Raw genomic sequence first — 27,582 nt, forward strand, 5'->3', positions numbered from 1 at the left:
CCCCTAAAAATGACTTTTTAAGATTTTCCACAGTTTTAATTTATGTTTAAATCTATTTTTTGGATTTTAACTTATTGTTTTTGCTCAATGACACATTCATTGAAGTATGCCACAGCTAAAATCTATGAACTATTGACGCTTTATCTCTTTCCTGCTCTCAGAAGCCATTTTCTGCTAGGAAAGTGTTTTATAGTTTGAATTTCTTATCAGCGAGGGTCACACTATAGTCACTTCCTGTCTGAGTCAGGACTGAGTCAGCCACTTACATACCTGATATTTAACCCATTCAGGCAGAGAGGGAAAAAAAAAAAAAAAAAAAAAAAAAAGGAACACAGCCTAGTTATTAGTGTGCTTGGCACTGTACATACCCATGTCTATCTCTTCAAGTTACACATCACTTCGGGTATCCTTTAAAAGGAGTTGTAAGGCAAATTTAAATAAAATAAACGCTACTTATCGGGGGCTTCCTCCAGCCCCAAGCTCCCAGGACCTCCTCGCCGCATCTCTGCGCGCAGCCGTTTGCCGGAGCTCCGACCCACGTGGCGGTGATTGACAGCGCCAATCGCGCAGGCGCAGTACAGAGCGACCTCCAGCTCGCTCTGACGTCATCGCCGGGGACCGGGTCGGAGCTCCGGCAAACGGCTGAGTGCAGAGATGCGGCGAGGGAGGTCCTGGGAGCTTGGGGCTGGAGGAAGCCCCCGGAAAGTAGCCTTTATTTTATTTAAATTTGCCTTACAACTCCTTTAAAGGGAATGTCCAAGCAAAATAAAAAAAATGTGTTTCACTTACCTGGGGCTTCTGCCAGCCTCATGCAGCCATCCTGTGCCCTCGTAGTCTCTCACTGCTGCTCCAGTCCCCCGCTGGCAGCTTTCTGACCTCGGAGGTCGGCGGGACGCATTGCGTACATTTTTACGTATTCCCGCTAGTGCAGGAACATTAACACATACATTTTTACGCATTACCGGTTTAATGCGTAAAAATTTACGCATTAAACCAGTAATGCGTAAAAATGTATGTGTTAATGTTCCTGCACTAGCGGGAATGCGTAAAAATGTATGCAATGCGTCCCGCCGACCTCCGAGGTCAGAAAGCTGCCAGCGGGGGACTGGAGCAGCAGTGAGAGACTACGAGGGCACAGGATGGCTGCATGGGGTTGGCAGAAGCCCCAGGTAAGTGAAACACATTTTTTTATTTTGCTTGAACCTTCCCTTTAAGGGTGCGTAAACACATTCAGTTTTGATTTCCCAATGAATAACCAATTTCTCCACTTCCATGTGATAAGAGGGCCAACATATTTTGAATACTATGAACAGATTGAGTAGGGAAGTTCTCATAGTACATGGGAGGTAAAATTGGTCAGTCGTTGGTCAATCAAAATTGGATATGTGTACGTACTCCTAAAGTCTGGTACACACCTTCAATTTTGATTGGCTTAACACTGACCAATTTTACCACCTACAGGTAGTATTAGAGAGTTTACCTACATATTGGGCTCTATTCATAAAAGGTTACTGCAAGTTTTCCGCTCAAAACAGTGGATTTCCCCGTCCATTTAGCAAAGTGGGCATTCATAAAAGCTGTTGCCGCATGAAAATCTACAATCCCCCAGCAGAGCGAGAAATTTCCGCCTTCTGCAGTGTTTTTCTAGATTTATCTAGAAAAAAGTAACAAAATGGCCATTCATAAAGTTTAGAGGAAGCGGTATGTGGACGGGAAATACCGCTTCCTCAAAGCCTGCGGATTACATACAAGTGAATGGGACAGACCTCCCAGAGAGAGCAGCGCACGGAGGGACTCTGCCGGCTGAAGTGTTTCCGCATGCCTTCCGACAGCTTACCGCCAGCTTTCAGCGGGAGATCTCCGCTCTTGCATCGCAGCTGCCAACATTTTTTTGAATGACCACCCAGAAGTCTAAAATACCGCTGCGGTATTTTACCTCTACGAGTATTTACACCACAAGTTTTTTATGAATAGAGCCCATATTGGGCTCTATTCATAAAAAAGTTGTGGCGAAAAAACTCCTGGAGGGAAAATCCGCTGTTTTGAGCGGAAAACTTGCGGTAACCTTTTATGAATAGAGCCCATTCTGTTCAAAATATCTTAACCCTCATACTACATGGAGGGGGTACAATTGGGCAATCACAATTGAAAGTGTGTACCAACATATCTATTCAATGGGCAAATTAATTCACCAACTACATATAGTATAAACTCTCACACTACATGGAAGTAGTAAAATTGGCCAATCAAAATAGATGTGTGAATGCACCCTAAAGCCTGGTAAACACTGTCAGTTATAATTGGACAATCAATCACCTCCATGTTGTATGAGGTTGTAACTACACAATCTGCTCATAGTATTCAATATCTGTTGATCTTCATGTGATATATGCCTTTTATTATTCTTGCAAAATGTATTTTTTTCCTGCATAGAGTGCTTGCTGTGATCTGCATGTTGTCTTGTGTTGATTTTAGCTTGCTGGAGTCAGGTGGAGTTTCTATTGTTCTACGGTCTGTTGGCAGACTTGTCCTTATCTGCTCATGTTTACCAATAGACAATGGTCTAAAGGTGGCCATACACTGGTCGATTTGCCATCAGATTCGACCAACAGATAGATCCCTCTCTGATCAGAGAGGGATCGTATGGCCAGCTTTACTGCAAACAGATTGTGAATCGATTTCAGCCTGAAACCGATCACAATCTGTGGAGCTGCCGCCCCCCCCCCCCCCCTCCATACATTACCTCTTCCGGCCGGCGTGAGTCCCCTGGTCCCCGCTGTCTTCTTCTCTGCTTCAGGCTCCAGACCATTCCTGCAGCTACTGAACTTCCTGTCCAGGAGAAGTTTAAACAGTAGAGGGCGCTCTACTGTTTAAACTTCCTGCCGGGACAGGAAGTTCTGTGTAGCTGCAGCCGCTCCGGAACCCAGCACGGAAAGAAGACAGTGGGGACTCACACCGGCCGGAACAGGTAATGTATACCCGCTGTATTGCGTCGGTCATTCGAACGCCGCTATCGACGCACTCCCGACCCGCCGGCGATCGAGAAAAATCTTCCGCACAGACGGATCGACGGGAACGATCGACTTCGGACGGAAATCGATCGTTCTGTCAGCGGTGTGCGCGGCGATTTCACAGCCGATTCGATCACTGTGATCGAATCGGCCGTATATCGGCGGGAAGGTGTATGGGCCCCTTAAAGTGAACCAGAGACGAAGCACCCTTGTGTATTTTACCATAGAAATCAGTGGGAACATTAGAGAAAACATTTACCATGCTTTCTGTTCCATCCTCACTGCTAAAAGTGTCTGTTATCTAGCTGAGATAAGAATCCCGGACTGAGCATTGATTCTGGCTTTGCTATAATGACTCAGCTATAATGATTCCTGAGCAAAGCCAGCAGGGGGCAGGCTTGGACTTGAAGACAGCAAAGAACACAGTCTCAGCTATAATTATTCTGTAGCAAAGCCAGACCGACTGCTTAGTCGGGATTCTTATCTTAGAGGTGATAACAGGCAAATTAAACAGAGAACAATGTAACAAAGAGCAGATTAGGTGTTTACTGTCATGTTCCCACTGATTTATAAGGTAAAATACATGAGGTTGCTTCATCTCTGGTTCTCTTTAACTCCTTTTTGCTGGACCACACAGCTCCTGGAGGGGGGGGGGGGGGGATTATCTGTATCTACTGAATGGTCTGGGAGCAAGGTGTCCCCAGGTAGACAGGATCCTGGATCTGCCATATAAGGTCAGGTACCTGGGGTTTTTCTAGCGAGTTATGCTGGGCATACACAAAGTAGATTATGCGCCGGATCAAGCCGCTAGCTTGATCGCGGCACGTCCCCGCGTGCGCCTGGATGAATTCCCGCTCGTCCCCGCGGGCGCTTATCTTCCGCTGGTTTTTGTCCCATTGTCCGCCCGCGGGGATCGAGCGCAGAATCGATCCGGCGGGGTATCGGACACGCCGGAAATTATCAATCGAGCCATCAGCGGCTTGATTGATAAGATGGAATCCATCCTTGTATGCCCAGCATTAGTGATGGAAACAGCAAGCTGTGGCGCTTGTTCTCTAAACCCTTGGAACCAGTAGCTATGGGATTGCAGAAGCTTCCTGAAGCATCGATTTGCCTGCATATGGAATACTAGACTCAACTGCCTGGACTTTCTCCCTGGGCTTCTTGTAATGTATGGAGTTATCTGTGGACACTACACATGCCGGTAGTTCTGCTTATGCTGCTGTTATATCGAGGTTGCAGAAATCCAAGTAGTTTTGGTGGAATAATAAAACACCTGAATCCTTTCCATATTAGCCTTTGCCAGTGTCCTATGTTATATATCATCACACCTCATGCTACATGGGAGGTGGTCAAACGAGATACTCTTTATCATAACAGGCCTCAAGCTGAAGAGCTGCCCAAAATCCATACTACCACCCCAGAACACACTCTTTCAGTATTGCAGATTTATCAATTTGCTGCCAATGCTACCACTCACACCAGAGCCAAGAAGCCAGTGCCACCGCACCTCAATGCCATGCCTCCAAGCACTACTCTCCCTCAATGCCAAAAGACCAGGCACCACTCCTCAGAGGTAAGAGGGTGTTATCACTCCTAACAGCCAGCAGGCCCGATGCTTCCATTCCTCTACAGCTAAATAGACCAAGGTACCAAATCATCACTGCACTCAACCAGCTGACTATGTGCAATCCAACTGCTCCTCACAGTCAGGAGATCAAGCACTGTTGCTGCTCACAGCTAGGAGGCCAGGTAGCAATGTTTACCCATTGTAACCAGGTGCCTATAGTTACAGAACAGGTAAGAGGCATGGCACTGCTTCTTTTCACAGCCAACAAACCAGGCATTGGAACTGCTGCTCCTAACAGCCTGGAGACCACCGCTTATCATGGCCAGAAGCATAGAAGGTACATGGCTAGATGCTACTGCTCCTCGCAAAGGATAAGGAGCCACTGAAGATAGGCATCTCTGCTCATCACAGCCATGCTACCAGATGCCATCACTCACTTCAAAGCCTGACATGATCAGGGTTGTCACCCAGAGCCAGAAGACACCATAGGCCTCTAACACTCATAAGGTACCACTACTCTTCCAAGCCAGCGTGCAGGTGAAATTGCTCTACAAAGCCAAGACACCAGATATCACTCATCACAGGTAGGGGGCAAGGTGCCATTTCTCCTCAGCCAGATCATCAGGTTCTCTGCTCCTCACAGCTATGACCATGCATCAATGCTTGCCACAGCCAGAAAACTATGCACCCATTTTATTCATCCTCAGGGCAATTACCTCTGCTTTCTCAAATCACATGACCAGATGCACCCACTATTCAATGCCGACTGACCAGATGTCATCACTCAAACCAGTCACGAGTGTGATGCGAGTGGTGATGCCAGGTCACATGGCTTTTCACAGACCCATGAATAGTCCAGTCACCACTGCTTCCTACAGTCAGATGACCATGTGCTATGACTCCTTATGCTGGATACACACGGTGCGTTCGCGCACTCGATTTTCCCGTCGATTCCCGTCGATTCGTTTATTTCCAACATGTCCGATTTGGATTTCGATGGATCGTTAGGTCGATTCGGCATACTTTGCATGCGAATCGACCTAACGATCCATCTAAATCCAAATCGGACATGTTGGAAATAAATGAATCGACGGGAAAATCGAGTGCGCGAACGCACCGTGTGTATCCAGCATTAGAGTCATGAGAACAGGCACCTCTGCACTGTCATTTGTCCACGGTTAGGTGTCACTGCCCCCCATAGCCAGGAGATCAGGCACCAACTCTAAACTTGCGTTTTAGAACAGAAACAGCAAGAGACCTCCTCACTTCAGGGAAAAACGATATCACAATCGGCCAGCCGGTGCTCAGCATCTAACAGGTACACCACTCCTGCACATCCATAGACAAGTAGCAGAAAGAAAGGCACGGCACTCAGGAGATGTATGCAGCGACAAGCTCCAATACAGCTTGTCGCTGCAGTGTTCTCCCTAGAGATTTTTCCAGCCGGGTGGCATGAAATAGTAGCAGGGTGGCATGAAAAAGTAGCCGAGTGGGGCGAGATGAGAATGCAGGGCCAGTGCTTCTGTGAGCAACTCTGCTTACAGCACAGAAGGAAGTGAGCCAATGACAGCCGGGTGGTCACCAAAACTAGCCAGGTGGAGCACCCGGCTAGAAGTGCCTGGGGAGAACACTGAGCTGGAAGGAGGGGGGGGGGGGTGAAGGTAACCATGAGATGGACAGATAAATACATGATAGGGGATACAACTTCAGGTAGATCTGCAGGTAGGTGACAGCTGATGTGGAGGGTGGGCATAAGATGGACAGGTAAGGACAGCTATATACAATGATGGGGGAATGGGACACACACCTCCAGGTAATGACAGCTGCTTAAGAGGGTGGACATGCTATGGACAGATGAAGAGAACAGATGGGGGGATACACCTCCAGGTAAAGATACAGGTAGGTGATAGTTGGTTGGGGGGCAGTTGGGGGCATTGGATGGACAGGTGAGGACAGAAAAATACAATGATAGGAGATGGGATACACAACTTTAGGTAGATCTGCAGGTAGGTGACATCTGGTTTGGAGGGTGGGCATAGGATGTACAGGTGAGGACAAATAAATACAATGGCTATCATTCATAAAGAATTTCCACATGCGGAAATGCTGAAAACAGCTGACTTTACCAAGCACTGAGCAAAATGTGTATTCATAAAGGCTGTTTCCGCATGAAAAGCTGATATTCCCGAGCAGAGCGATAAATTACCGCCTTGTGCGGGGATTATCTTAAAAAAAAATGTAACAAAATGTCAATTCATAAAGATTAACGCAAGCGGTAAGCGGTCGGAGGAATACCGCTCCCTTGGAAGTAGCGATAAGCATGCGGAATACATTTAAGTGAATGGAAACAGACCTCCTGAACAGCAGCAGCAGTCAGAGCATCGCACTGAGGGACTAAGGCAGCTTCTCTGTTTCCGCAAGCTTACCGCCAGCCTTTTTCGGGAAATCACTGCACTTGTATCGCAACTGGCAACATTTTTATGAATGACCACCCAGAAGTCTAAAATACCGAAAGCGGTATTTTCCCGCACGGATTTTTGTTACCGACCACACTTTTATGAATGATAGCCAATGACAGGGGATACACCTCCAGGTAGTGCAGTAAGTAGTGACAGCTGGTTCGGGGAGGGGGGGCATGGGATGGACTGGTGAAGACATAAGGACAATGATGGGGGGGAATAGGATACACCTCCAAGTAGATCTGCAGGTAGGTGACATCTGGTTTGGAGGGTGGCCATGGGATGTACAGGTGAGGGGCAGATAAATACAATGGGCTCTATTCTCAAAAAAAAACAAAAGTTCCGCAAAATTTTACCGCTATATTTCCGCCAGCGGTAAACCCCGCATATTTTCCACATTCACTAATATTTTCCGCATGTTTTCCGCATTCGGGAAAAAAAGATGCGGAAACAGCCATGGTACTTATCCGTTAGCCGGGCGCATCCAGCAGGTGGCGCTAATTACTATTCCCCCTCCAGGCCGACATGGATAGTAGGGAAAGATGTAACTCTGGTGGAGTTTTGTCGCCACCTAGAGGATGCGCCCGGCTAACGGATAAGTACCACAGCCATTATTCATGCGGGAATCATGCGGTAAAAAGGTCGCATGAAAAAAGTGTTTAAAAAAAAAAAATTAAAGTCCACCAAGCACAGCCCTTAAAGGGACTCTGTAACAAAAATGTCATTGTGTTTTTTAACCATCCTACAGGTTCCTAAACCTATTATAATGTGCTCTGGCTTACTGCAGCACTTTCTACCATCATTATCTCTGTAATAAATAAGCTTATCTTTCCCCTGTCGGACTTGTCGTCCTGTGTCTGGAAGGCTGCCAACTCTTCAGTGTGATCTGCTATGCATGCCCCCTCCATGCACACTCCCCTGTGTGTGCAGTGTTCTCCCCAGAGCCTATTAGCCGGGCGGAGCGCCCACCTGGGTCTCTGTTCCCGCCCGGCTGCTGTGATTAGGCTCAATCTAAGGCCACATACAGACATCAGACCATAGTCTTTGGAAAATGAAAGATCACAGACCAATCTTACCACCCTTCCTGTAGTATAAGAGCCATACTCTACACAGTCTTTTCTATGGAGCTGAACTCCCCATCAGGAAAAAATCTTGGCAAGATGCTGCACACACAGATGCTGTACAGACACAAAAGATCAGTATCTGCAAAAGATCTGTTCCTGCCAAAAATCCATTCCTGCAAATTGCAATGATAGTCTATGAGATCTGCAGATCATCATACACACATGATTTAACTGACATTCATCTGCAGATCTGCAGATCTGAAAATCCATCCTGGTGGATCTGATCTGCAGATGAATGTCAGTTAAATCATGTGTGTATGATAATCTGCAGATCTCATAGACTATCATTGCAATTTGCAGGAATGGATTTTTGGCAGGAACAGATCTTTTGCAGATACTGATCTTTTGTGTCTGTACAGCATCTGTGTGTGCAGCATCTTGCCAAGATTTTTTCCTGATGGGGAGTTCAGCTCCATAGAAAAGACTGTGTAGAGTATGGCTCTTATACTACAGGAAGGGTGGTAAGATTGGTCTGTGATCTTTCATTTTCCAAAGACTATGGTCTGATGTCTGTATGTGGCCTAAAGCAGAGACTCATTCCTCTGCACGGAGTTTTGAATCATTCCTCTGCACAGTTTTGAATCATTCCTCTGCACAGAGTTTCGATTCATTCCTCTGCACGAAGTTTTGAATCGCTAGGCAGCTCGGAATGCAGAGACATCAGTGTTCTCCCCAGAATTTTTTTCCAGCCGGGTGGCATGAAAAAGTAGCCGGGTGGGTTGCAACCAGGGGAAAGCAGGACCGGCAACTTTGCTTACAGCATAGGACATCCCTGTACCTCCTATCACGTCCTCTGCAACCCCTATCACATCACATTCATCCCTGCAACCCCCATCACATCACATTCATCCCTGCAACCCCTATCACGTCCCATGCATTACTGCACTCCCTATCACCATGCGTTCCTTCGCCTCCATTACTCTCACCTAATACTTTACTGCAGCTCCACCTATCTCCCAATAGACAACTCAAACAATACTATTTCCTTATAACATAGGTTATTGCACTCTGACACATTTCATACAATACTGTACCACTATCACATTCCACATATCACTGCACTTCAGTATGCTCCCTTACATCACCCGCCACACTCCACATGATTGCACCGACCTACAGCTTATTAGTGATCACATCCCATCACCCTTCTTACAGCACATACATTGCAGCATTACTACAACCATTCTATTTATAAATACACAACCATTCTATGATTATTACACCCTGCAGTATAGGGTACCCCTCTGCCCTGATCCAGTATGCTTGCACTTTAACACCGCTTCCTCCCCTTAACCATACCGCCCAACTTTTTGAGATGAGGAAGAGGGACACTTAAGCCATGCCCCTGCCACAACCCCATCACAACCCTATTCATGCATACTATAAAGATTTCATAAGAAAAATACGTTGTTTTATAATTCAAACCACCCTGGTCCTTTTTATCCTGGTTCATTTTCCTTCATGTTCCTCATGTTTCATAGTAACATTTTACCATTCGTGATATATCAATTTAAAGTATGGGAATAAAATTTACAGTCAAACACATTTTTAGTCGAGAGGTATATAGGCCTGAAAGAGGGACAAATGAGGAGGAAAGAGGGACAGGACTCCCAAAGAGGGACAGGTGGGAGCTATTTAACATTTCCCAATGTCACCCCCTCCCCCTGCTCACCCCTTTGGCAGCCACGATTAGGATGACTTGAATGGCCTCCTTGATGTAGTAACGCTTGTCCACAGCACCCTGTCCTGCCGCTCTGCTGGAACACTGTGACCCACTTCCTCAGCCCGCTGGTGCCCGGCTTCTGATTGCAGTACGGCTTCACGCTGAGTGTCTTCACAGCCATGATCGGCTGCGAGGAGAATACACGTGCTGCAGGCAGCCCAGGGGAGCCACTGGCCAGGCCACTGTACGGACGGGGGATGGGTGTACTAGAGGTGACCGGAGGATGTGCTCCCTAGTTCCGGCTGCGCTGCATCATATAGCGCATTGCTGCACATCGCTTCTCTCCCATATCCCTGCGGCAGCGATCTGACGATCGGACAGAAGAGAACTCTACAGGCGGGGAGCGCAGCCGGAACTAGGGAGCACATCCTCCGGTCCCCTCTAGTACACCCATCCCCCGTCCGTACAGTGGCCTGGCCAGTGGCTCCCCTGGGCTGCCTGCAGCACGTGTATTCTCCTCGCAGCCGATCATGGCTGTGAAGACACTCAGCGTGAAGCCGTACTGCAATCAGAAGCCGGGCACAAGCGGGCGGTAGAGGTGGGTCACAGTGTTCCAGCAGAGCGGCAGGACAGGGTGCTGTGGACAAGCGCTACTATATCAAGGAGGCTGCCGCTGATCTGAAGATATAACAGGCGCCAGGAGGGCAGCGCAGCCTGGAACTAGGGATTGCTATATTCAGAGGGAGACCCGCTCTATGCGGGGAGACGGCAGCGCACATGAGCGTGTGATGCGGGCGGGCCTTGGAGCAGCCGGGCGGGGTTTCAAAACAGCCGGGCGGCCCGCCCACTTAATAGGTCCTGGGGAGAACACTGGACATCTCCGCCCTCCTCCTCCTCAGCTCCTTCCTATAAGCAGCGTGGAGGGGCGGGGAAAGAACCTAGCACAGAGCAGAGATGAGTCAGACCGCGGGAGCTTTCAGCTGCAGTCCAGACTCCAGGCACAGAATAGAATGTGCAGCTCTATTGCTCTCCTTTTGGTGAGTCACCTGATCTCACCCAGCTACTACAGTGCACAGACACTCTCCTTCCCTGCAATGGGCTCTATTCTCAAAGACTTCCCGCATGCGGTAAAGTACATGCGGGAAGTTTGCACCCAAAATACCGGCAAGTTGGAATTCTCAAAATGTTCCGCATGTTTTTTCCGCATGCGGAAAAAGTGTGGTAAAAGTGCAGGATTCATGCGGTAAAATTTCCGCAAAAGTCGGTATTTTCCGCAATAAAAGATCAATTCTCAAAAATGTTCAGGCGCATCATTTCGTCGTTAATTACCGAATTTTTATCACCTACAAGTAGTAGGTGATATATTCTGCATCCCATTGACTTTAATGAAGTCTGGAGGCTTAAGGGCTGTGCTTGCTGGACTTTAACTTTTTTTTTTTTAACACCTTTTCATGCGACCTTTTTACCGCATGATTCCCGCATGAATAATGGCTGTTTCCGCATCTTTTTTCCCGCATGCGGCAAACATGCGGAAAATATTAGTGAATGCTGAAAGAATGCGGAGTTTACCGCTGGCGGGAATATAACGGTAACATTTTGCGGTACTTTTGGCTCTTTGAGAATAGAGCCCATTGTACAGAAACCTCAAATACTGGACGATCAACACATTTCCTTTTTTCTACTGATAATACAGATAACAAGCTGTTTACAGGATCTGTAACCTGAACCTGGTGCTGCATTCACTCTGCCTACTGTGTTCCTGCACTTCATCACAAACTGACCCCCAAGTGTTCAGTTAAATCACTGAGCTATCCAGCTTTCAGTACGGGCAAATGAATGGCAAAACGTTCAGTACAGCATGTTGAACTTGTCTTTTCTCAGCAGTTACAGTTTTAGGTTGAACAGAAGATTTACAGCCATCCAGTTCAGCCAGAATACTAAATCATTGTATAATGGTTTTTACAGTCTTCTCTGGAGTTCTCACCATGATTGTCACCTGCCTGTGTGATTTTAGTCAGCACTCGTCTGCTCCGATACAGCAGCAGGAGTCACATACATTGCATGCTGGGAGTGGTTAATGATGTCTGGTCATATATGTGATGATGGGGCTATGGCACTAAGGCCCCTTTCACACTGGGGTGCTTTTCAGGGAATGTCCAGAGCTTTACCGAATGCCAGCAAACAGAGGTACTATGACAAAGTTACCCTGTGGTAGCATTTACACTACAGTTGCAATTTGTATGAAAATATCATACATATACAGCATTTTGGAAGCGCTCGCAATGTGATTTTTGTTTCTCAAACAAGTTATTCCCCCCCTTCCCCCAAACCAGCACGATCCAGAAATCTCCCCATCTAGTGTGACCCTCCCTCTCCAGCGTTTTCTTACTTTCTCACCCGGCAGCACCCAGCGTGACCGTACTTCCCCACCCGGCTACTTTTTCGTGCCACCCGGCTACAAAATATTTCTGGGGAGAACACTGGTGTGTGTATTATTTACATTTGCCAGCTTTTCTCTGCTCTCTTATCTTTTACAAGCTGGATAAATCCTCTGTTCACATACTGATGAGTCACACACTGCAGAATTACAGACAACCGGGCACAGCTGTCTGCAAGAAGAAACAAACAATCAGCTTGTAACTCTTCAGTGAGGTGCAGGGGGAAAGAAACACACAAATGATCTCTTGAGATTCGAAAGGAAGGGTGTATACAGCCTGCTTGTGTATGAATGTATTTTCTATGTGTGGACATACTGTACATCAACCTACTTCCTGTTTTGGTGGCCATTTTGTTTGTTTACAAACAAACTTTTTAAAACTGATTTTAACTACTTTTAATGCGGCAGGGAGCAGCAAAATTGTGACAGAGGGTAATAGGAGATGTCACCTAACACACTGGTATGTTTACTTTTGTGCGATTTTAACAATACAGATTCTCTTTAAGCCTCCACACTTCATTAAAGTCAATGGGATGCGGAATATATCTCCTACTATTTGTAGGTGATGAAAAAAAAAAAAAAACTCGGTAAATAACGACGAAATGATGCGCCTGAACATTTTTGAGAATTGATTTTTTATTGCGGAAAATACCGACTTTTGCGGAAATTGTCCGCGTGAATCCCGCACTTTTACCGCATGCGGAAAAAACATGCGGAACATTTTGAGAATTTCAACTTGACGGTGTTTTGGTCGCAAACTTCCCGCATGTACTTTACCGCATGCGGGAAGTCTTTGAGAATAGAGCCCAATGATGGGGGATGGGATACCCAACTCCAGGTAGAGCAGTAAGTAGTGACAGCTGGTGTGTGTGTGTGTGTGTGTGTGGGGGGGGGGTATGGGATGTACAGGTGAGGGGCAGATAAATACAATGATGGGAGATGGGATACACACTTATGTAGATCTGCAGGTAGGTGACAGCTGGTTGGGGGGGGGGGCATGGGATGTACAGGTGAGGGGCAGATACATACAATGATGGGGGATGGGATACCCACCTCTAGGTAGAGCAGTAAGTAGTGACAGCTGGTTGGGGTGGAGGGGGCATGGGATGGACAGGTGAGGGGCAGATACATACAATGATGGGGGATGGGATACCCACCTCCAGGTAGAGCAGTAAGTAGTGACATCTGGTTGGGGTGGAGGGGGGGGGGGGCATGGGATGGACAGGTGAGGGGCAGATACATACAATGATGGAGGTTACACCTCCAGGTAGAGCAGTAAGTAGTGACAGCTGGTTGGGGTGGGGGGGGCATGGGATGTTCAGGTGAGGGGCAGATGCATACAATGATGGAGGATACACCTCCAGGTAGAGCAGTAAGTAGTGACATCTGGTTGGGGTGGGGGGAGGGGGGGGGGCATGGGATGTACAGGTGAGGGGCAGATAAATACAATGATGGGGGATGGGATACCCACCTCCAGGTAGAGCAGTAAGTAGTGACAGCTGGTTGGGGTGGAGGGGGCATGGGATGTACAGGTGAGGGGCAGATACATACAATGATGGGGGATGGGATACCCACCTCCAGGTAGAGCAGTAAGTAGTGACATCTGGTTGGGGTGGAGGGGGGGGGGCATGGGATGGACAGGTGAGGGGCAGATAAATACAATGATGGGGGATGGGATACCCACCTCCAGGTAGAGCAGTAAGTAGTGACAGCTGGTTGGGGTGGAGGGGGGGGGGGGGCATGGGATGGACAGGTGAGGGGCAGATAAATACAATGATGGAGGTTACACCTCCAGGTAGAGCAGTAAGTAGTGACAGCTGGTTGGGGTGGGGGGGGGGGCATGGGATGTTCAGGTGAGGGGCAGATACATACAATGCTGGAGGATACACCTCCAGGTAGAGCAGTAAGTAGTGACATCTGGTTGGGGTGGAGGGGGCATGGGATGTACAGGTGAGGGGCAGATAAATACAATGATGGGGGATGGGATACCCACCTCCAGGTAGAGCAGTAAGTAGTGACATCTGGTTGGGGTGGAGGGGGGGGGGGGCATGGGATGTACAGGTGAGGGGCAGATAAATACAATGATGGGGGATGGGATACCCACCTCCAGGTAGAGCAGTAAGTAGTGACAGCTGGTTGGGGTGGAGGAGGGGGGGGGGGGGCATGGGATGTTCAGGTGAGGGGCAGATACATACAATGATGGAGTATACACCTCCAGGTAGAGCAGTAAGCAGTGACATCTGGTTGGGGTGGAGGGGGGGGGGGGGCATGGGATGGACAGGTGAGGGGCAGATACATACAATGATGGGGGATGGGATACCCACCTCCAGGTAGAGCAGTAAGTAGTGACAGCTGGTTGGACAGGGGTGGTGGGTGGACAGATAGGAGAGGCAGATGGGGAGAAGCGGGCACTCACCTCCAGGCAGAGGAGCAGGTAGGTGACGATAAAGAGGTATCGGGGCTCCATTCGGCCAATCACAGCAGCTGCTCCGCCATCACCGAGCACACTGCCGCTTGCTCCACCTTCTTCCTGGAAGTAATCCCACCCACAGCCTCATACATCATTAGACCCGCCTATCCCCGTGCTGCGTGCACACTACACCACCCCTCCCTTCGTGTTGCGGGCGGGACAAGCTAAAAGGCAGAACAGCCAATGGGCAAGCCGAATCTAATGTCGTCATCTCCACAACAGAGGAGAGGAACTTCAACATAAGCTATTGCCCCGCCCTAAGGGTGGGACTAAGCTAATTACGGCAAATATTGTATACAATGAAATTGGGACATCTGGTGGTCACATGACAGAGCTGCAGCTTCGCGTTTGTTATCAGTGATGATGAAATGAAATAGTTGCCATCTGGTGGCTAAATGAGAGAATTGCAGCCCTATCAATGGGAACGTGACATCTGGTGGCCGTTTGACAGAGCTGCAGCCACACCATCATTATAAGTTGTTAGATAGAACAGTGATACCTGGCGGCCATGTGTCAGAAACGCAGCCACGCCATTATTATTGTTTTTAGACAGCGATGAAACAGTGACATCTGGTGGACATTTGTCAGGACTGCAGACACACCATTACTGACGGTAATGAAAAAGTGGGGATGAGTCAAAACTGCGTCCATGCCATTTTTTATTGTGACGGTAATGAAATAGTGACATCTGGTGGCCTTGTCACAGTAATGCAGCCCCACTATTATTATTGGACGGCGGTGAAACACTGACATCTGGTGGCCATGTGTCAGAACCGCAGCCACGCCAATATTATTAGACAGTGATGAAACACTGACATCTGGTGGTAATGTGTCAGAACTGCAGTCTTGCTATTATCGGCAGGTCTGTGTATGTTCAACCGCAGCTAGTCCCGCCTCCTCCGTGTCTAGCGGAAGTAGGATAGGTGAGGTGGGTGCTTGGAGTCTCCTCCCTATGATGATGTCACGGGGTTATATAAGGGGTGGGAGGAGGAAGCTCTGGTCTTTTTCCGCTGGGAGAGGTGAGAGATGGTTGCGTGATGTCTGGGGAAGGGGTGGGTGGCGGTTATGGGGGCTGCAGAGGTACTTAGCCAGGGGATAGTTACTGCAGATTGCTATTGAGCATGTGGGAGCCGAGAGGATAACTGGAGGCAATTGCTATGGGGCCCCCTGTTGGCAGCTGACCTTGATTACCCGAGAAACCATTACTGATGGGGGGAGAGGCTCCCCCAGCTGCTCTGCTGTGGTTCTGTCCAACCAACTCTGTAGTCTCATCAGTATCAAGTACAATAATTGCCTGGTCTGTTGGTAACACATGCTATAGTTCTATTCTGTAGCCTGTATTGTGCTGTATATGGGCAAATCTGCACATGTTGTTATCTGCCCATCCCAGCATCTCATCTGTCATTAGAATATTTCCATCACATGTGATCTTTTGATAGTTGTACAGAAAACTGCAGTATGGTTAAAATGATTGAGAACTGATTCTATGGCTGATTGAAACTGAAAACTTAATTGATCCACATGTTCAGTTTTACCATCGAATTGGAAGAGAAAATGCCTTACATGACCAGTTTATGGGAACAACTGATAATTGCCTCCTCATTACTTTTGATCCAAAAGATGCATCAAAGGATTGTATCTGATGAGAAAAAAAATGTACTGTTAAAGGGCACCTCCATGTACCAGAGATGTTGAGGGTGTTGAGTGGTGTGATTTGGAATGTCTGGATAGGCTAGCAGCTCTAGGTGAGAACTGTAACAGATCAGTTTACACTAAATGTGTGCTCTTAGAATTGAGCATCTTAAATGAATACTATCGATACCCAAGTGTTCTAAAATGACAATGTACAAATGTCTAAGTAGCTGTTAGCATTTTCCTACTGTTCATGTTAAATAACAGAGGAAAAAGCTTTAATTCATTGTGTGTAGATTTTAGCTATGTTTGGGATGTCTCATTTGCAGAGGTATGAATCTCTGTAGTCTGGCATGCTAAGAACACTGTAATATTGAAGCAGATTTAAAAACTGGTATCAGGTTTCACACACTACAGTATTTTACAAATGTTTATGTTGCACATAAACTACATTTCCACTGCTCTCTCTGAGAGAAAGCTCTGCCTGTCTGACTGAGCTCTCTGCATACAGAGAACTGATACTCTGAGGGAATTTCCCCCCTCCCTTCATGGCTGAGTCTAAAGGCGTGTACACAACGCACTACTATAGAGAACTACGGGTCCGTCAGACCCTCCCGCTGGGCGGGTGTTCTCCCGACAGTAGTGCGTGTGTACAGTCTGTCAGACAAACTGATGAGGCTGTTTCTGAACGACCCGCCCAGCGGATTTTGCAGGCTCCAAAATTCGTATTTGTCTAGCTCAATCCCAAAATTGATGGTGCTAAATTATGAACAAACATGTTTAGTGTAAATTATGTCTGAGCACTGGGTTTTCAAATGTTAAATTGTTTTATGGCTGTGCTTGCCTGCAGCTGTACACTAAAGCAGCCCATACACTCAGCCGATTTTCTGGCCGACCGACCGATCCCGATCGATCGCAAATCGGTTGGCCAATCGACCGATCGACGGCCGATTTCGATCGATTTCGATGGATTTCCATCGAACTTGCAGGGTGGAAAATTTCGGTCGATCTGATGAGATTGCTTATCAGTTTGCATTGGCCTTAATGGAAATCTGATGGCAAAAAAATGCCATCAGATCGAATTTCAATAGATTTCAAACTGAAATCTATTGGAATTCTATCCTGGTAAAAAATGTTCTAAAAACGCATCAGATAGACCATCAGATGCATTTCTTATCTATCTGCTGCCAATCTGACCAGTGTATGGGCACCTAGAGTCAGAGGCAAGACCTGTGTACTGGCAGTTTCCTAGTCAGAAAACGAGACCTGAAATCCTGCTTCCTACTAGTCTACACCAGGATTTGATTGTATGTACCCAAGCTCCTGCTTATCTCTAATGCATAAAGCTGGATGTGGTTGATGAACTGTACAGATGAGTGGCGCAAACTGTCTGATCTGCACTGGTCAGTCCCGGTTCCCACATCTTTTAAGTTAAGTTGCAGTGGGTAGGGGGTGGCATAATCAAATACTTACTGTACCTCCTGGTCCCCTCATCACTCAGTTCTTCTCCACTCCAACCCCAGACATGCTGCGTATGCGCAGTATGTCTGTTCTGCTCCTTGTGGCTGCGCAGAGTGATGTCACAGGACAGGTGCGCGCTCGCTCCCCCTGCTTCTCCGGTCAGTATGCATGCCAGGACAAAGAAGCAAGCACACTACTGTCCTGTGACATCACTGCGCGGCCACAGGAACAGACCAGCAGAACAGGCATACTGCACATGCGTGGTGCAGTATGTCTGGGTTTGGAGTCCCCGAGAATGGGATTAAGTAGAGAACAGCGAGTGATGGACTGGGAGGCGCTGTAAATATTAGTGTAGTTATACCCCCCCCCCACCCACCGCACCTTCACCTTTTACCAGAGTCTTTCGGCTCTGGTATCCTTTAAAGCTAACCTGAGGAGAGTTACCGTATATGAAGGTTGCCATATTTATCTTTTTAAGCAATACCAGTTTCCTGGCTGTGCTGCTGATCCTCTGCCTCAAATATGTTCAGCCATAGACCCTGAATAAGCATATGCATATCAAATGTTTCTGACATTGTCAGAGCTGACAAGATTAGCTGCATGCTTGTTTCTGGTGTGCTTCAGAAACTACTGCAGCCAACTGGATCAGCAGGGCTGCCAGGCAACTGTTGTTGTTTAAAAAGAAACAAATGTGGCAGCCTCCATATCGCTCTCACCTCAGGTCCACTTTAAGGTTGATTAGGTTGTCGATGTCCTTGGGGGTCAGGAAATGCATAAGGGAACTACACTGTATAGTCCCTGATCTGTAAATATGATGGGCAGCAATGACAAAATGGCATATGATGATCTATGTGCGTTAGACTTCTGATTTTAATGATGTCACTAACATCTGATGCTGTTATCTAATTGGAGGGCTAGGATAACTTAGATTGGATAGGATATCTCATACAGTGTGCAATTCTCTCCCTGCAGGATCCTTCCCACCTGTGAAGAGTTGATGGAGGCTTGTGAAGATGATTTGGTGGAGGCTCGTGAAGATGGTTTAGTGGAGGCTTGTGAAGATGATTTGGTGAAGGCCAAGTATGAGGATATTAGTGACTTTGACAAGGGCCAAATTGTGATGGCTAGGCGTCTGGGACTGAGTATCTCCAAAACAGCAGGCTTAGTGGGCTGCTCCCAGAATGCTGTGGTTAGTATTTACAAAAAGTGGTGCAAGGAAGGACATCCTTTGACTCGGCGACAGGGTCGTGTCTACCCAAAAGCCCTGCTGCGTGGGGGGAGAAAAGGCCCATTGAAGCGTGAAGGGAGTGAGGGATAGTCTGTATGGTAAATCCCTCAGAAGAGCTACTGTACCACAAGTTTCGAAAAATACCATATTTGCTGGCTATGAGTAGGGTGTCAGATCACAGCTTGCAGAGTATGGAGCTGCATAGCAACAGACAAGTGTCCATAAAGGGCCCCTATCAACGCAACAATTGCCTACTATGGGTACATAGTGTGGGAACTGGATCATGGAGTAATGGAAGTTTTTTTGTTTTTAAAGTCTTGTGAAAGGATGAGTGTGTGGATGGTTTACTTGGGAAGAAGATGGCAGCCTGGGCACTAAGGGAAGGCAATAGTGTGGTGCTTGGGGGGGGGGGGGACGACTTGGGATCCTGTCATTCATTTGGATGTTGACACATAGATTCTGCAAGTTCTTCTATCCCTTCACGGCAACGGAATTTGATGGTAGTGATCTTCTGGCAGGATACAATACCCTGCCACACTGCCCAAGTATTCAGTAGTCTTCCAATTCCCAAGATATCGCTATAGCTGATCTGTAGGATGTGCTGGAAACAGTTCAGCTCCATGAAGGCCTCGCCACCAATCTTACAGGACTTGAGGGTCTGCTAACACCTTGATGCCAGATGCTGAAGGACACCTAGAGGTCTTGTGTAGTCCATGCCTTGATGGGTCAGCTGTTTTGGTAGCATGCAGAGAACCTACTCGATATTAAGCAGGTGGTTTTCAATGTATTTGCTGCATAAATAAAGTGAATTACCTGTAATTTTTTGCTTGCTGTGGTTCATTTCTCTCCGCACTGTCTTTGAACTGGTGAATTGCCTGCCAATGGCGTCACTGGCCAGGCGTCAGTGCCAGAATAATCTGCTTGTTATAACTGGTGCTTCATGGTTGTCTCCTGTGTTGTGCTTTTAAAACAAAGCTACATGCTGTCACATAAGGCGAGTGGCTTCTGGTCTGGTTCAAAGTTGGAAAGTGTCAAAACGGAGCCTGCGATTTCAGGCATTTTTGTTATAGATTGGCAAGAAGGGGGTTAACCTCCCTGGCGGTCTATTAGAAACTGCCAGGGGCAGCGCAGCACTATTTTTAATTATTTTTTTTTAAAATCATGTAGCGAGCCTAGGGCTCGCTACATGATAGCTGCTGTGCAGCGGCATCCCCCACCCTCTTTGATCGCCTCCGGCGATCTTTGATCAGGAAATCCTGTTCAAAGAACGGGATTTCCTGAAGGGCTTTCCCCGATCCACCCCTCAGCGCTGCCTGGCACTGATTGGCCAGGCAGCGCACGGGGGGGGGAGTCGGCACGGCGAACATCGAGCGCAGAGCAGCGGCGATCGGAATGCACACGCAGCTAGCAAAGTGCTAGCTGCGTGTTGCAAAAAAAGTGAGCAAATCGGCCCAGCAGGGCCTGAAATCCTCCTGCGCGGCATAGCCCGAGCTCAGCTCGGGCTTACCGCCAGGAAGGTTAATCGCTCACCTGCAATACAAACTTCACCCCCTCCATGTAAGACAGCTGTGAACATGTTTTTGGAAGCTCTGACCACCTTTACCTTTTTACCATGGCTTGGGTGTTCCCGGCTCAGTTGCCACAATTATATGATGGCTGCTGAGCTGGGGCAGGCTCTAACAAGCAGGTGGGAGTGGCCAGAGCTTAGGAAAACATGGCTGTTTTTCAGCTGGAGGAGGTGGAGTTTGTTAATGAATGGGACATACAATGGGGGTGGGGTATTACACATCGCAGCTTAAAGGGAACCAGAGACTAAGCACCCTCATGTATTTTACCATATATATCAGTGGGAACATTAGAGAAAACACCTTCCCTGCTCTGTTTCATCCTTCACTGTTCAGCCCTGATAAAATCCCTGACTGAACATTCAGTCTGGCTTTGCTCAGGAATCATTATAATGGAGTCTGTCTTCTCTGATGTCTTTTCAAGTGCAAGCCTGCCCCCTTGTGGCTCTGCTATGAATCTGCTACAAAGATTCCTGAGCAAAGCCAGACTGAATGCTCAGTTGGGGATTTTATCAGGGCTGAGAAGCAAGCTAAACAGTAGAGAAAACACCTTCCCTGCTCTTTCATTCTTCACTGTTTAGCTTGCTTCTCAGCCCTGATAAAATCCCCAACTGAGCATTCAGTCTGGCTTTGCTCAGGAATCTTTGTAGCAGTCATAGCAGAGCCACAAGGGGGCAGGCTTGCACTTGAAAAGACATCAGAGAAGACAGACTCCATTATAATGATTCCTGAGCAAAGCCAGACTGAATGTTCAGTCAGGGATTTTATCAGGGCTGAACAGTGAAGGATGAAACCGAGCAGGGAAGGTGTTTTCTCTAAGGTTCCCACTGATATATATGGTAAAATACATGAGGGTGCTTCGTCTCTGGTTCACTTTAAAGGGAAGGTTCAGGGACGATAAAAAAAAAAAAAATCCATATCCACTTACCTGGGGCTTCCTCCAGTCCGTGGCAGGCAGGAGGTGCCCTCGGCGCTGCTCCCGGTGGCTGACCTGGCCAGGTCGGGCTTCTTCTGCACTCCATTCTGCGTTTCACGCCGGTGCGCTGACTTCATCGAACGTCCTCTGGGCTGTACTGCACAGGCTCAGAACTACTGAGCCTGCGCAGTACAGCCCAGAGAACGTCCGATGACAACAGTGTGCCAGCGTGAAACGCAGAATGGAGTGCAGAAGAAGCCTGGCCAGGTCGGGTTGACCACCGGGAGCCTGTGGAGCGGCGCCGAGGGCACCTCCTGCCTGCCACAGGCTGGAGGAAGCCCCAGGTAAGTGGATTTGGATTTTTTTTTATCGTCCCTGAACCTTCCCAGCGCAGCAGATTTTTTATTTTTTAAATCATGTAGCAAGCCCAGGGGCATCCCCCCAGCCCCGCCGATCGCCTCCGGCGATAGGCGATCAGGAAATCCCGTTCAAAGAACGGGATTTCCTGGAGGGCTTCCCCCGTCGCCATGGCGACGGGGCGGGATGATGTCAGCGACGTCGGGACGTCATTGGGAGACCCGATCCACCCCTTGGCGCTGCCTGGCACTGATTGGCCAGGCAGCGCAGGGGTCTGGGGGGGGGGGGGGCGTGCGCCGCACCGGATAGCGGCGATCGGGCGCGCGGCGGCGATCGGGGTGCTGGCGCAGCTAGCAAAGTGCTAGCTGCGTCCAGCAAAAAAAAAATTATGAAAATCGGCCCAGCAGGGCCTGAGCGGCACCCTCCGGCGGCTTACCCCGTGTCCAGCACGGGGTTACCGCTAAGGAGGTTAAAGGGAACCGTTACTGAGAGGCATATGGATGTTTCCGTTTAAATAATACCAGTTGCTTGGCAGTCCTGCTGATTTTTGGCTGCAGTAGTGGCTGAATCATACACCTGAAACAAGCATGCAGCTAATCCAGTCTGACTTCAGTCAGAGCACCTGATCTGCATGCTTGTTGAGGGGCTGTTAAAAGTATTAGACACAGGATCAGCAGAAGAGACAGGCAACTGGTATTTGTAAATAAAAAAATCCATATCCTTTCTCTGTTTAGGTTCCCTTTTAAAGGGTAGCTGAGACACAGGTTTTATACTTACCTGTGGCTTCCTCTAGCCCAGGCATGGGCAAACTTGGCCCTCCAGCTGTTAAGGAACTACAAGTCCCACAATGCATTTGCCTTTATGAGTGATGACTGTGGCTGCCAGACTCCTGCAATGCATTGTGGGACTTGTAGTTCCTTAACAGCTGGAGGGCCAAGTTTGTCCATGCCTGTGTCTAGCCCCTTTAGGCTGATGGGTCCTCGTAGTCCTGCTCCTCTTCTGCCTGGGTCTCCCATTAGGCAGCCTGGTTATTTCACCAGTCTGTAATCTGGCCATGCACACTCTCCTGGTCATGGTGTGGCAATGCATGCATGGACTAGCAGAATTACTGGGCCAAATTGTGGAAGGTGGTGAGGAAGTGATCAGCCTGAAGGGGGCTGGAGGAAGTCCCAGGGATGCAGATTTTTTTTTCACACATCTTAAATACATTCTGGAGAGCTATATTATTGGGATACTGGAAAGTTAGAATACTTAAAAACATGAGAAAATAGGCAAGAGCTTGTAGGGTGGTAGGCTAATAAAACTGGACAAGTATTGGCTAATCGAAATTGGATGTGTACATAATCAAGCCTCTTATTTTGATTAACCAACCACTGGCCAATTGTACCATTTACATTTGTATGTTACACTGTATACAGGAAGCCATATGGAGATGAAGCAGCACAGTGCCTGGTTATAGAAGGTATGGCAGTCCGTGCAATTTGTCTACAGGCCAGAGGGATATGAACCAGCCACATGTAGTTTGTTACTTTTTAGGGCTGGTTTGCATTTGTGTGGATGCAGAATGGAAACTAAGTGCATCTGCAAGGGGCATGCGTAGTGTCTATTCTGCATCCGCATGCAACTGTTCTGTGTCTGGTGGGATGTGAATGTAGCAGCTAGCCTACAAAGTCTGTTCTCATAGGTTTTCATTGGAATTCTTTTCCTGAGGAAAATGTGCATAGTTAGGACTGAGCAATTTTCACCTATCAGCGCTCCTCCCATTCTTTTGCCAATAACTTATTTACAAGGAAATGATCTGTATATCTTGTTTTTTTTTGCTACCAATTTAGGCTTTCTTTGGGAGCTACATTATTCTAAGAATGGTTTTATTCTAAACACTTTATTTGGAATAAGAAGAGATGGAAAAATTAATTTCTCCGTTTTCAGCCATTATAATGTTAAAATAAAATGTTCTGTGGATAAAACCCACACATTTTATTTGGCCCGGGTTATTGCTACGTTTAAAATTTTTTCCTAGTACAATGTATGTCACCAATATTTTATTTGGAAATAAAAGTGAATTTTTCAGTTTTGCATCCATCACTATTTATAAGCCTGCAAATTAAAAAAAAAAAGTTATATACCCCCCCTGCCATACATTTTAAAGTTCATTCCCTACAGCAACTATTTATGTACATTTTTAATAACTATATAAATAAAATGTCTGAGTACTAGGGGGGAGTGTAGGAGAGAAAATAGTTAATTTTAAATGTATTTTTATTAAATAAAATGTGTAGTTTTACTATTTGGCCACAAGATGTCCTCAGTCATTATTTCTGATTCACGTAGGTAAGGACATGAATCAGAAATAATGTGTGGCAGTGTAACAGCTGGAAGATACAATGCTGCAGGCATCTAATAGATGCTAGCATTCATTGACTCAGGACTCAGATTTATGAATGGGAATGGCTTTCCCATTCATACATTACCCTGCTAACTGATGGTAACGGCAGCGTGCGCCCTTATGCACGCAGCAGCCACCAGCTACCATTGACTAACTTTTGTGGCCCTGGGACTTCAAATGAAGTTTACCAGGGTGTGATTATACTGCACCTGATGCAGTAAGTAGTTAAAGGACAACTTGGAGTGATATGAAGGCTGCTATTTCTCTTTTTAAACAATACCAGTTCCCTGGCTATCCTGCTCCATCGCCCCCAATACATTTAGCCATAGACCCTGAACAAGCATGCAGCATATCTAGTGTTACTGACATTAAAAAGGAGCGGTCATCCATAGTATCTCAGGAAAAAAAGAGTAGATACCATAATTGCTCTACTTACATAACACATGTATTGCACTGTCCATGTTTTGATTTTAGTGATTTTTCAATAGTAAAAAAAAATCCTTATTTTCGATTTTGAAGCCAATCCTGATGCAATTTCCTCCCTTACGCCTCTTTGGCTGATGGTGTATGTAATGCCCACCCCCTCAGTTTTCAGGCTCTCCCACTCAGCTCTGCAATAGAAAGTGTATTGTCTCAGCATGAGAAATATTGTCCAATCCGAGGGGAACAGAGGTGTGGGAGGGGAAAGAGGCTTCAGCCAATCACGCTGTATTAGTTAAGTCTGAGGGGAGAGTAAAGAACCAAAAAAAAACCCAACATGCCCTGCTATTTCCTTTGTGCGGCAATGTACCAAGTAAGAGTCAGGTAAACTGGGGAATGATCTTTTATCAACCAGAAAAGTAATAGTGATTATTATGACTATCATCTGAGAAATAAAACATTTTAATCATTTTCCCTTTTAATTACTGTTTACATTTATTAGGAGGTGGAGCATTTTTTCCAGACAGTAAAGGCTACTTTTTTCTTTTTACAGTGCAGTTGCATAAAAGTGAAACTTAAAGGGACACTTAAGTCAAAAAAAAAAAAAAACAGTTTTACTCACCTAGGGCTTCCAACAGCCCCCTGCAGCTGTCCGGTGCCCTCGCCGTCTCCCTCCGATCCTCCTGGCCCCGCCGGCAGCCACTTCCTGTTTCGGTGACAGGAGCTGACAGGCTGGAGACGCGAGTGATTCTTCGCGTTCCTGCCCACAATAGCGCCATCTATGCTGCTATATGGTATATGATATATGCTATAGCAGCATAGAGGGTGCTAATGTGTCTGGGAATGCGAAGAATCACTCGCGTCCCCAGCCTGTCAGCTCCTGTCACCAAAACAGGAAGTGGCTGCCGGCGGGGCCAGGAGGATTGGAGGGAGACAGCGAGGGCACCGGACAGCTGCAGGGGGCTATTGGAAGCCCCAGGTTAATAAAACTCATTTTTTTTGTTTGACTTAAGTGTCCCTTTAATACATTAGCAAGTTCACAAATCTAGCTACATTTTTGAGTGAAGCAGCCAGACACACCAGGTTCTGGGTGATTGATGAGGTCACTATGGGAAATTCACACAATATAGATGCATGGCACTTAGTGATCTGGTGGCCCTGAAGTATAGAAGGCTTATTTTTCAGGCAACAATGCTGATGTGTTTCTGGTTTAGCACCTGTCTTCAGTCCTTGATCCATTGCATTTCCAGAGATTAGAATTATGTATACGGTATATATTTATTACACTTACATCTGGAAAATAAAAGCCAGGAGCATCCACTCTTATAAACGGCAGCAAGCGGGACCCCTAAGGAACAAGTCAGCTGGGGGACAGGTAGGCCTCGTTCACATCATTTAGTGCAGATGGCTGTGCGATCGGAACGCACCGCGTACGATTTCATGCCACCTGTGCTACACTGCATATCCTATTAGCTGCAGTGAATAGGATCTGCGCTACGATTCCCGAAAATGCATACAGCAGTGTGATAGCGCATAGCACTGCTGTGCAGCGCATATGATGGAAACAGTAGAAGTTCTGTCTATAGCCTTCTACCATTGTTGCGTGTCGCACGCTATGTGCGCTGCCGAAACGCACACGGCAGCGCGCATAGTCTGAATGAGCCCTTAACCCTCCTGGCGGTAACTCCGAACGTAGTTCGAGGTAAGCCGTGCAGGAGGATTTCTCAGGCCCTGCTGGGCCACTTTGCATATTTTTTTTTTATTTTTTTTTTGCAACACGCAGCTCGCACTTTGCTAGCTGCGTGTGCACTTTGATTGCCGCTGCTCCACGCCGATTAACTGCCTGCCATGCTGCCCCCCTCCCCCAGACCCCATGTGCTGCCTGGCCAATCAGTGCCAGGCAGCGCTGAGGGGTGGATCGGGACTCTCTTTGACGTCGGTGATGTCATTCGCCCGTAGCCATGGCGACGGGGGAAGCCCTAATGGAAATTCCATTCAGAACGGGATTTCCGGACGGCTTGATCGCCGGAGGTGATCGAAGAGGGTGGGGGGATGTTGCTGCACAGCGGCTGTCATGTAGCGAGCCCTAGGCTCGCTACATAATTTAAAAAAATAAAAAAAACTGCTGCGCTGCCCCCTGGTGGTTTTTAATAGACCGCCAGGAGGGTTAAAATAGGGAGGCTGATGTGAGTTTTTCCTTTTGTGCAATACCAGTTGCCTGGCTATTCTGCTGATCCTGCCCTATATACTTTTAGCCATAGCCCCTGAACAAGCATGCAGCAGATCAGGTGTTTCTGACATTGTCAGATCTGACACGATTAGCTGCATGCTTGTATCATTTTAGAACCCCAATGGGCCTGAGTTGATCACTGGATTATACTGAATATAAAGGAAAGAGGCGCACAGAAGTAATAAAATGTTATAAAAAAACAAATAAAAAGGTGAGGTGGCTTACTTTAAAGAGACTCTAACGACAAAAAGATCCCCTGGGGGGTACTCACCTCGGGTGGGGGAAGCCTCAGGATCCTAATGAGGCTTCCCACGCCGTCCTCTGTCCCACGGGGTTCTCGCTGCAGCCCTCCGAACAGCCGGCGACTGTGCCGACTGTTCAATTCAATATTTACCTTTGCTGGCTCCAGCGGGGGCGCTGTGGCTGCTTTCGCTCCGAAGGAGGCGGAAATACCCGATCTCAGTCGGGTCCGCTCTACTGCGCAGGCGCCGGAGACTTGCGCCTGCGCAGTAGAGCGGACCCGACTGAGATCGGGTATTTCCGCCTCCTTCGGAGCGAAAGCAGCCAGAGCGCATGCGCAGGAGCCTGCAAAGGTAAATATCACGTCACCGCTGTACGGAGGGCTACAGCGAGACCCCCGAGGGACGGCAGAC

General features: G+C 47.5%; 1 protein-coding gene and 1 non-coding gene across 2 annotated transcripts in view; one reads left to right on the forward strand and one right to left on the reverse strand.

Moving 5' to 3' along the window:
• The window catches only part of LOC137542358 (serine/threonine-protein kinase/endoribonuclease IRE1-like), a 65,128-nt gene extending 50,266 nt beyond the window's left edge, over positions 1 to 14,862 (reverse strand). Inside the window, exon 1 of the mRNA XM_068264202.1 lies at positions 14,681 to 14,862. Coding sequence (XP_068120303.1) covers positions 14,681 to 14,731 — 51 coding nt within the window. The 5' untranslated portion in view covers positions 14,732 to 14,862. The remainder of the gene's footprint in view (positions 1 to 14,680) is intronic.
• A 5,042-nt stretch (positions 14,863 to 19,904) lies between these two features.
• On the forward strand, positions 19,905 to 20,038 carry LOC137542628 (small nucleolar RNA SNORA76). The gene has a single exon (XR_011025505.1). It is a non-coding gene; the product is annotated as a small nucleolar RNA SNORA76 (small nucleolar RNA).
• Positions 20,039 to 27,582: the final 7,544 nt, after the last annotated feature.

This window comes from Hyperolius riggenbachi, chromosome 12 (genome assembly GCF_040937935.1).
Source record: "Hyperolius riggenbachi isolate aHypRig1 chromosome 12, aHypRig1.pri, whole genome shotgun sequence".
NCBI lineage: Eukaryota > Metazoa > Chordata > Amphibia > Anura > Hyperoliidae > Hyperolius > Hyperolius riggenbachi.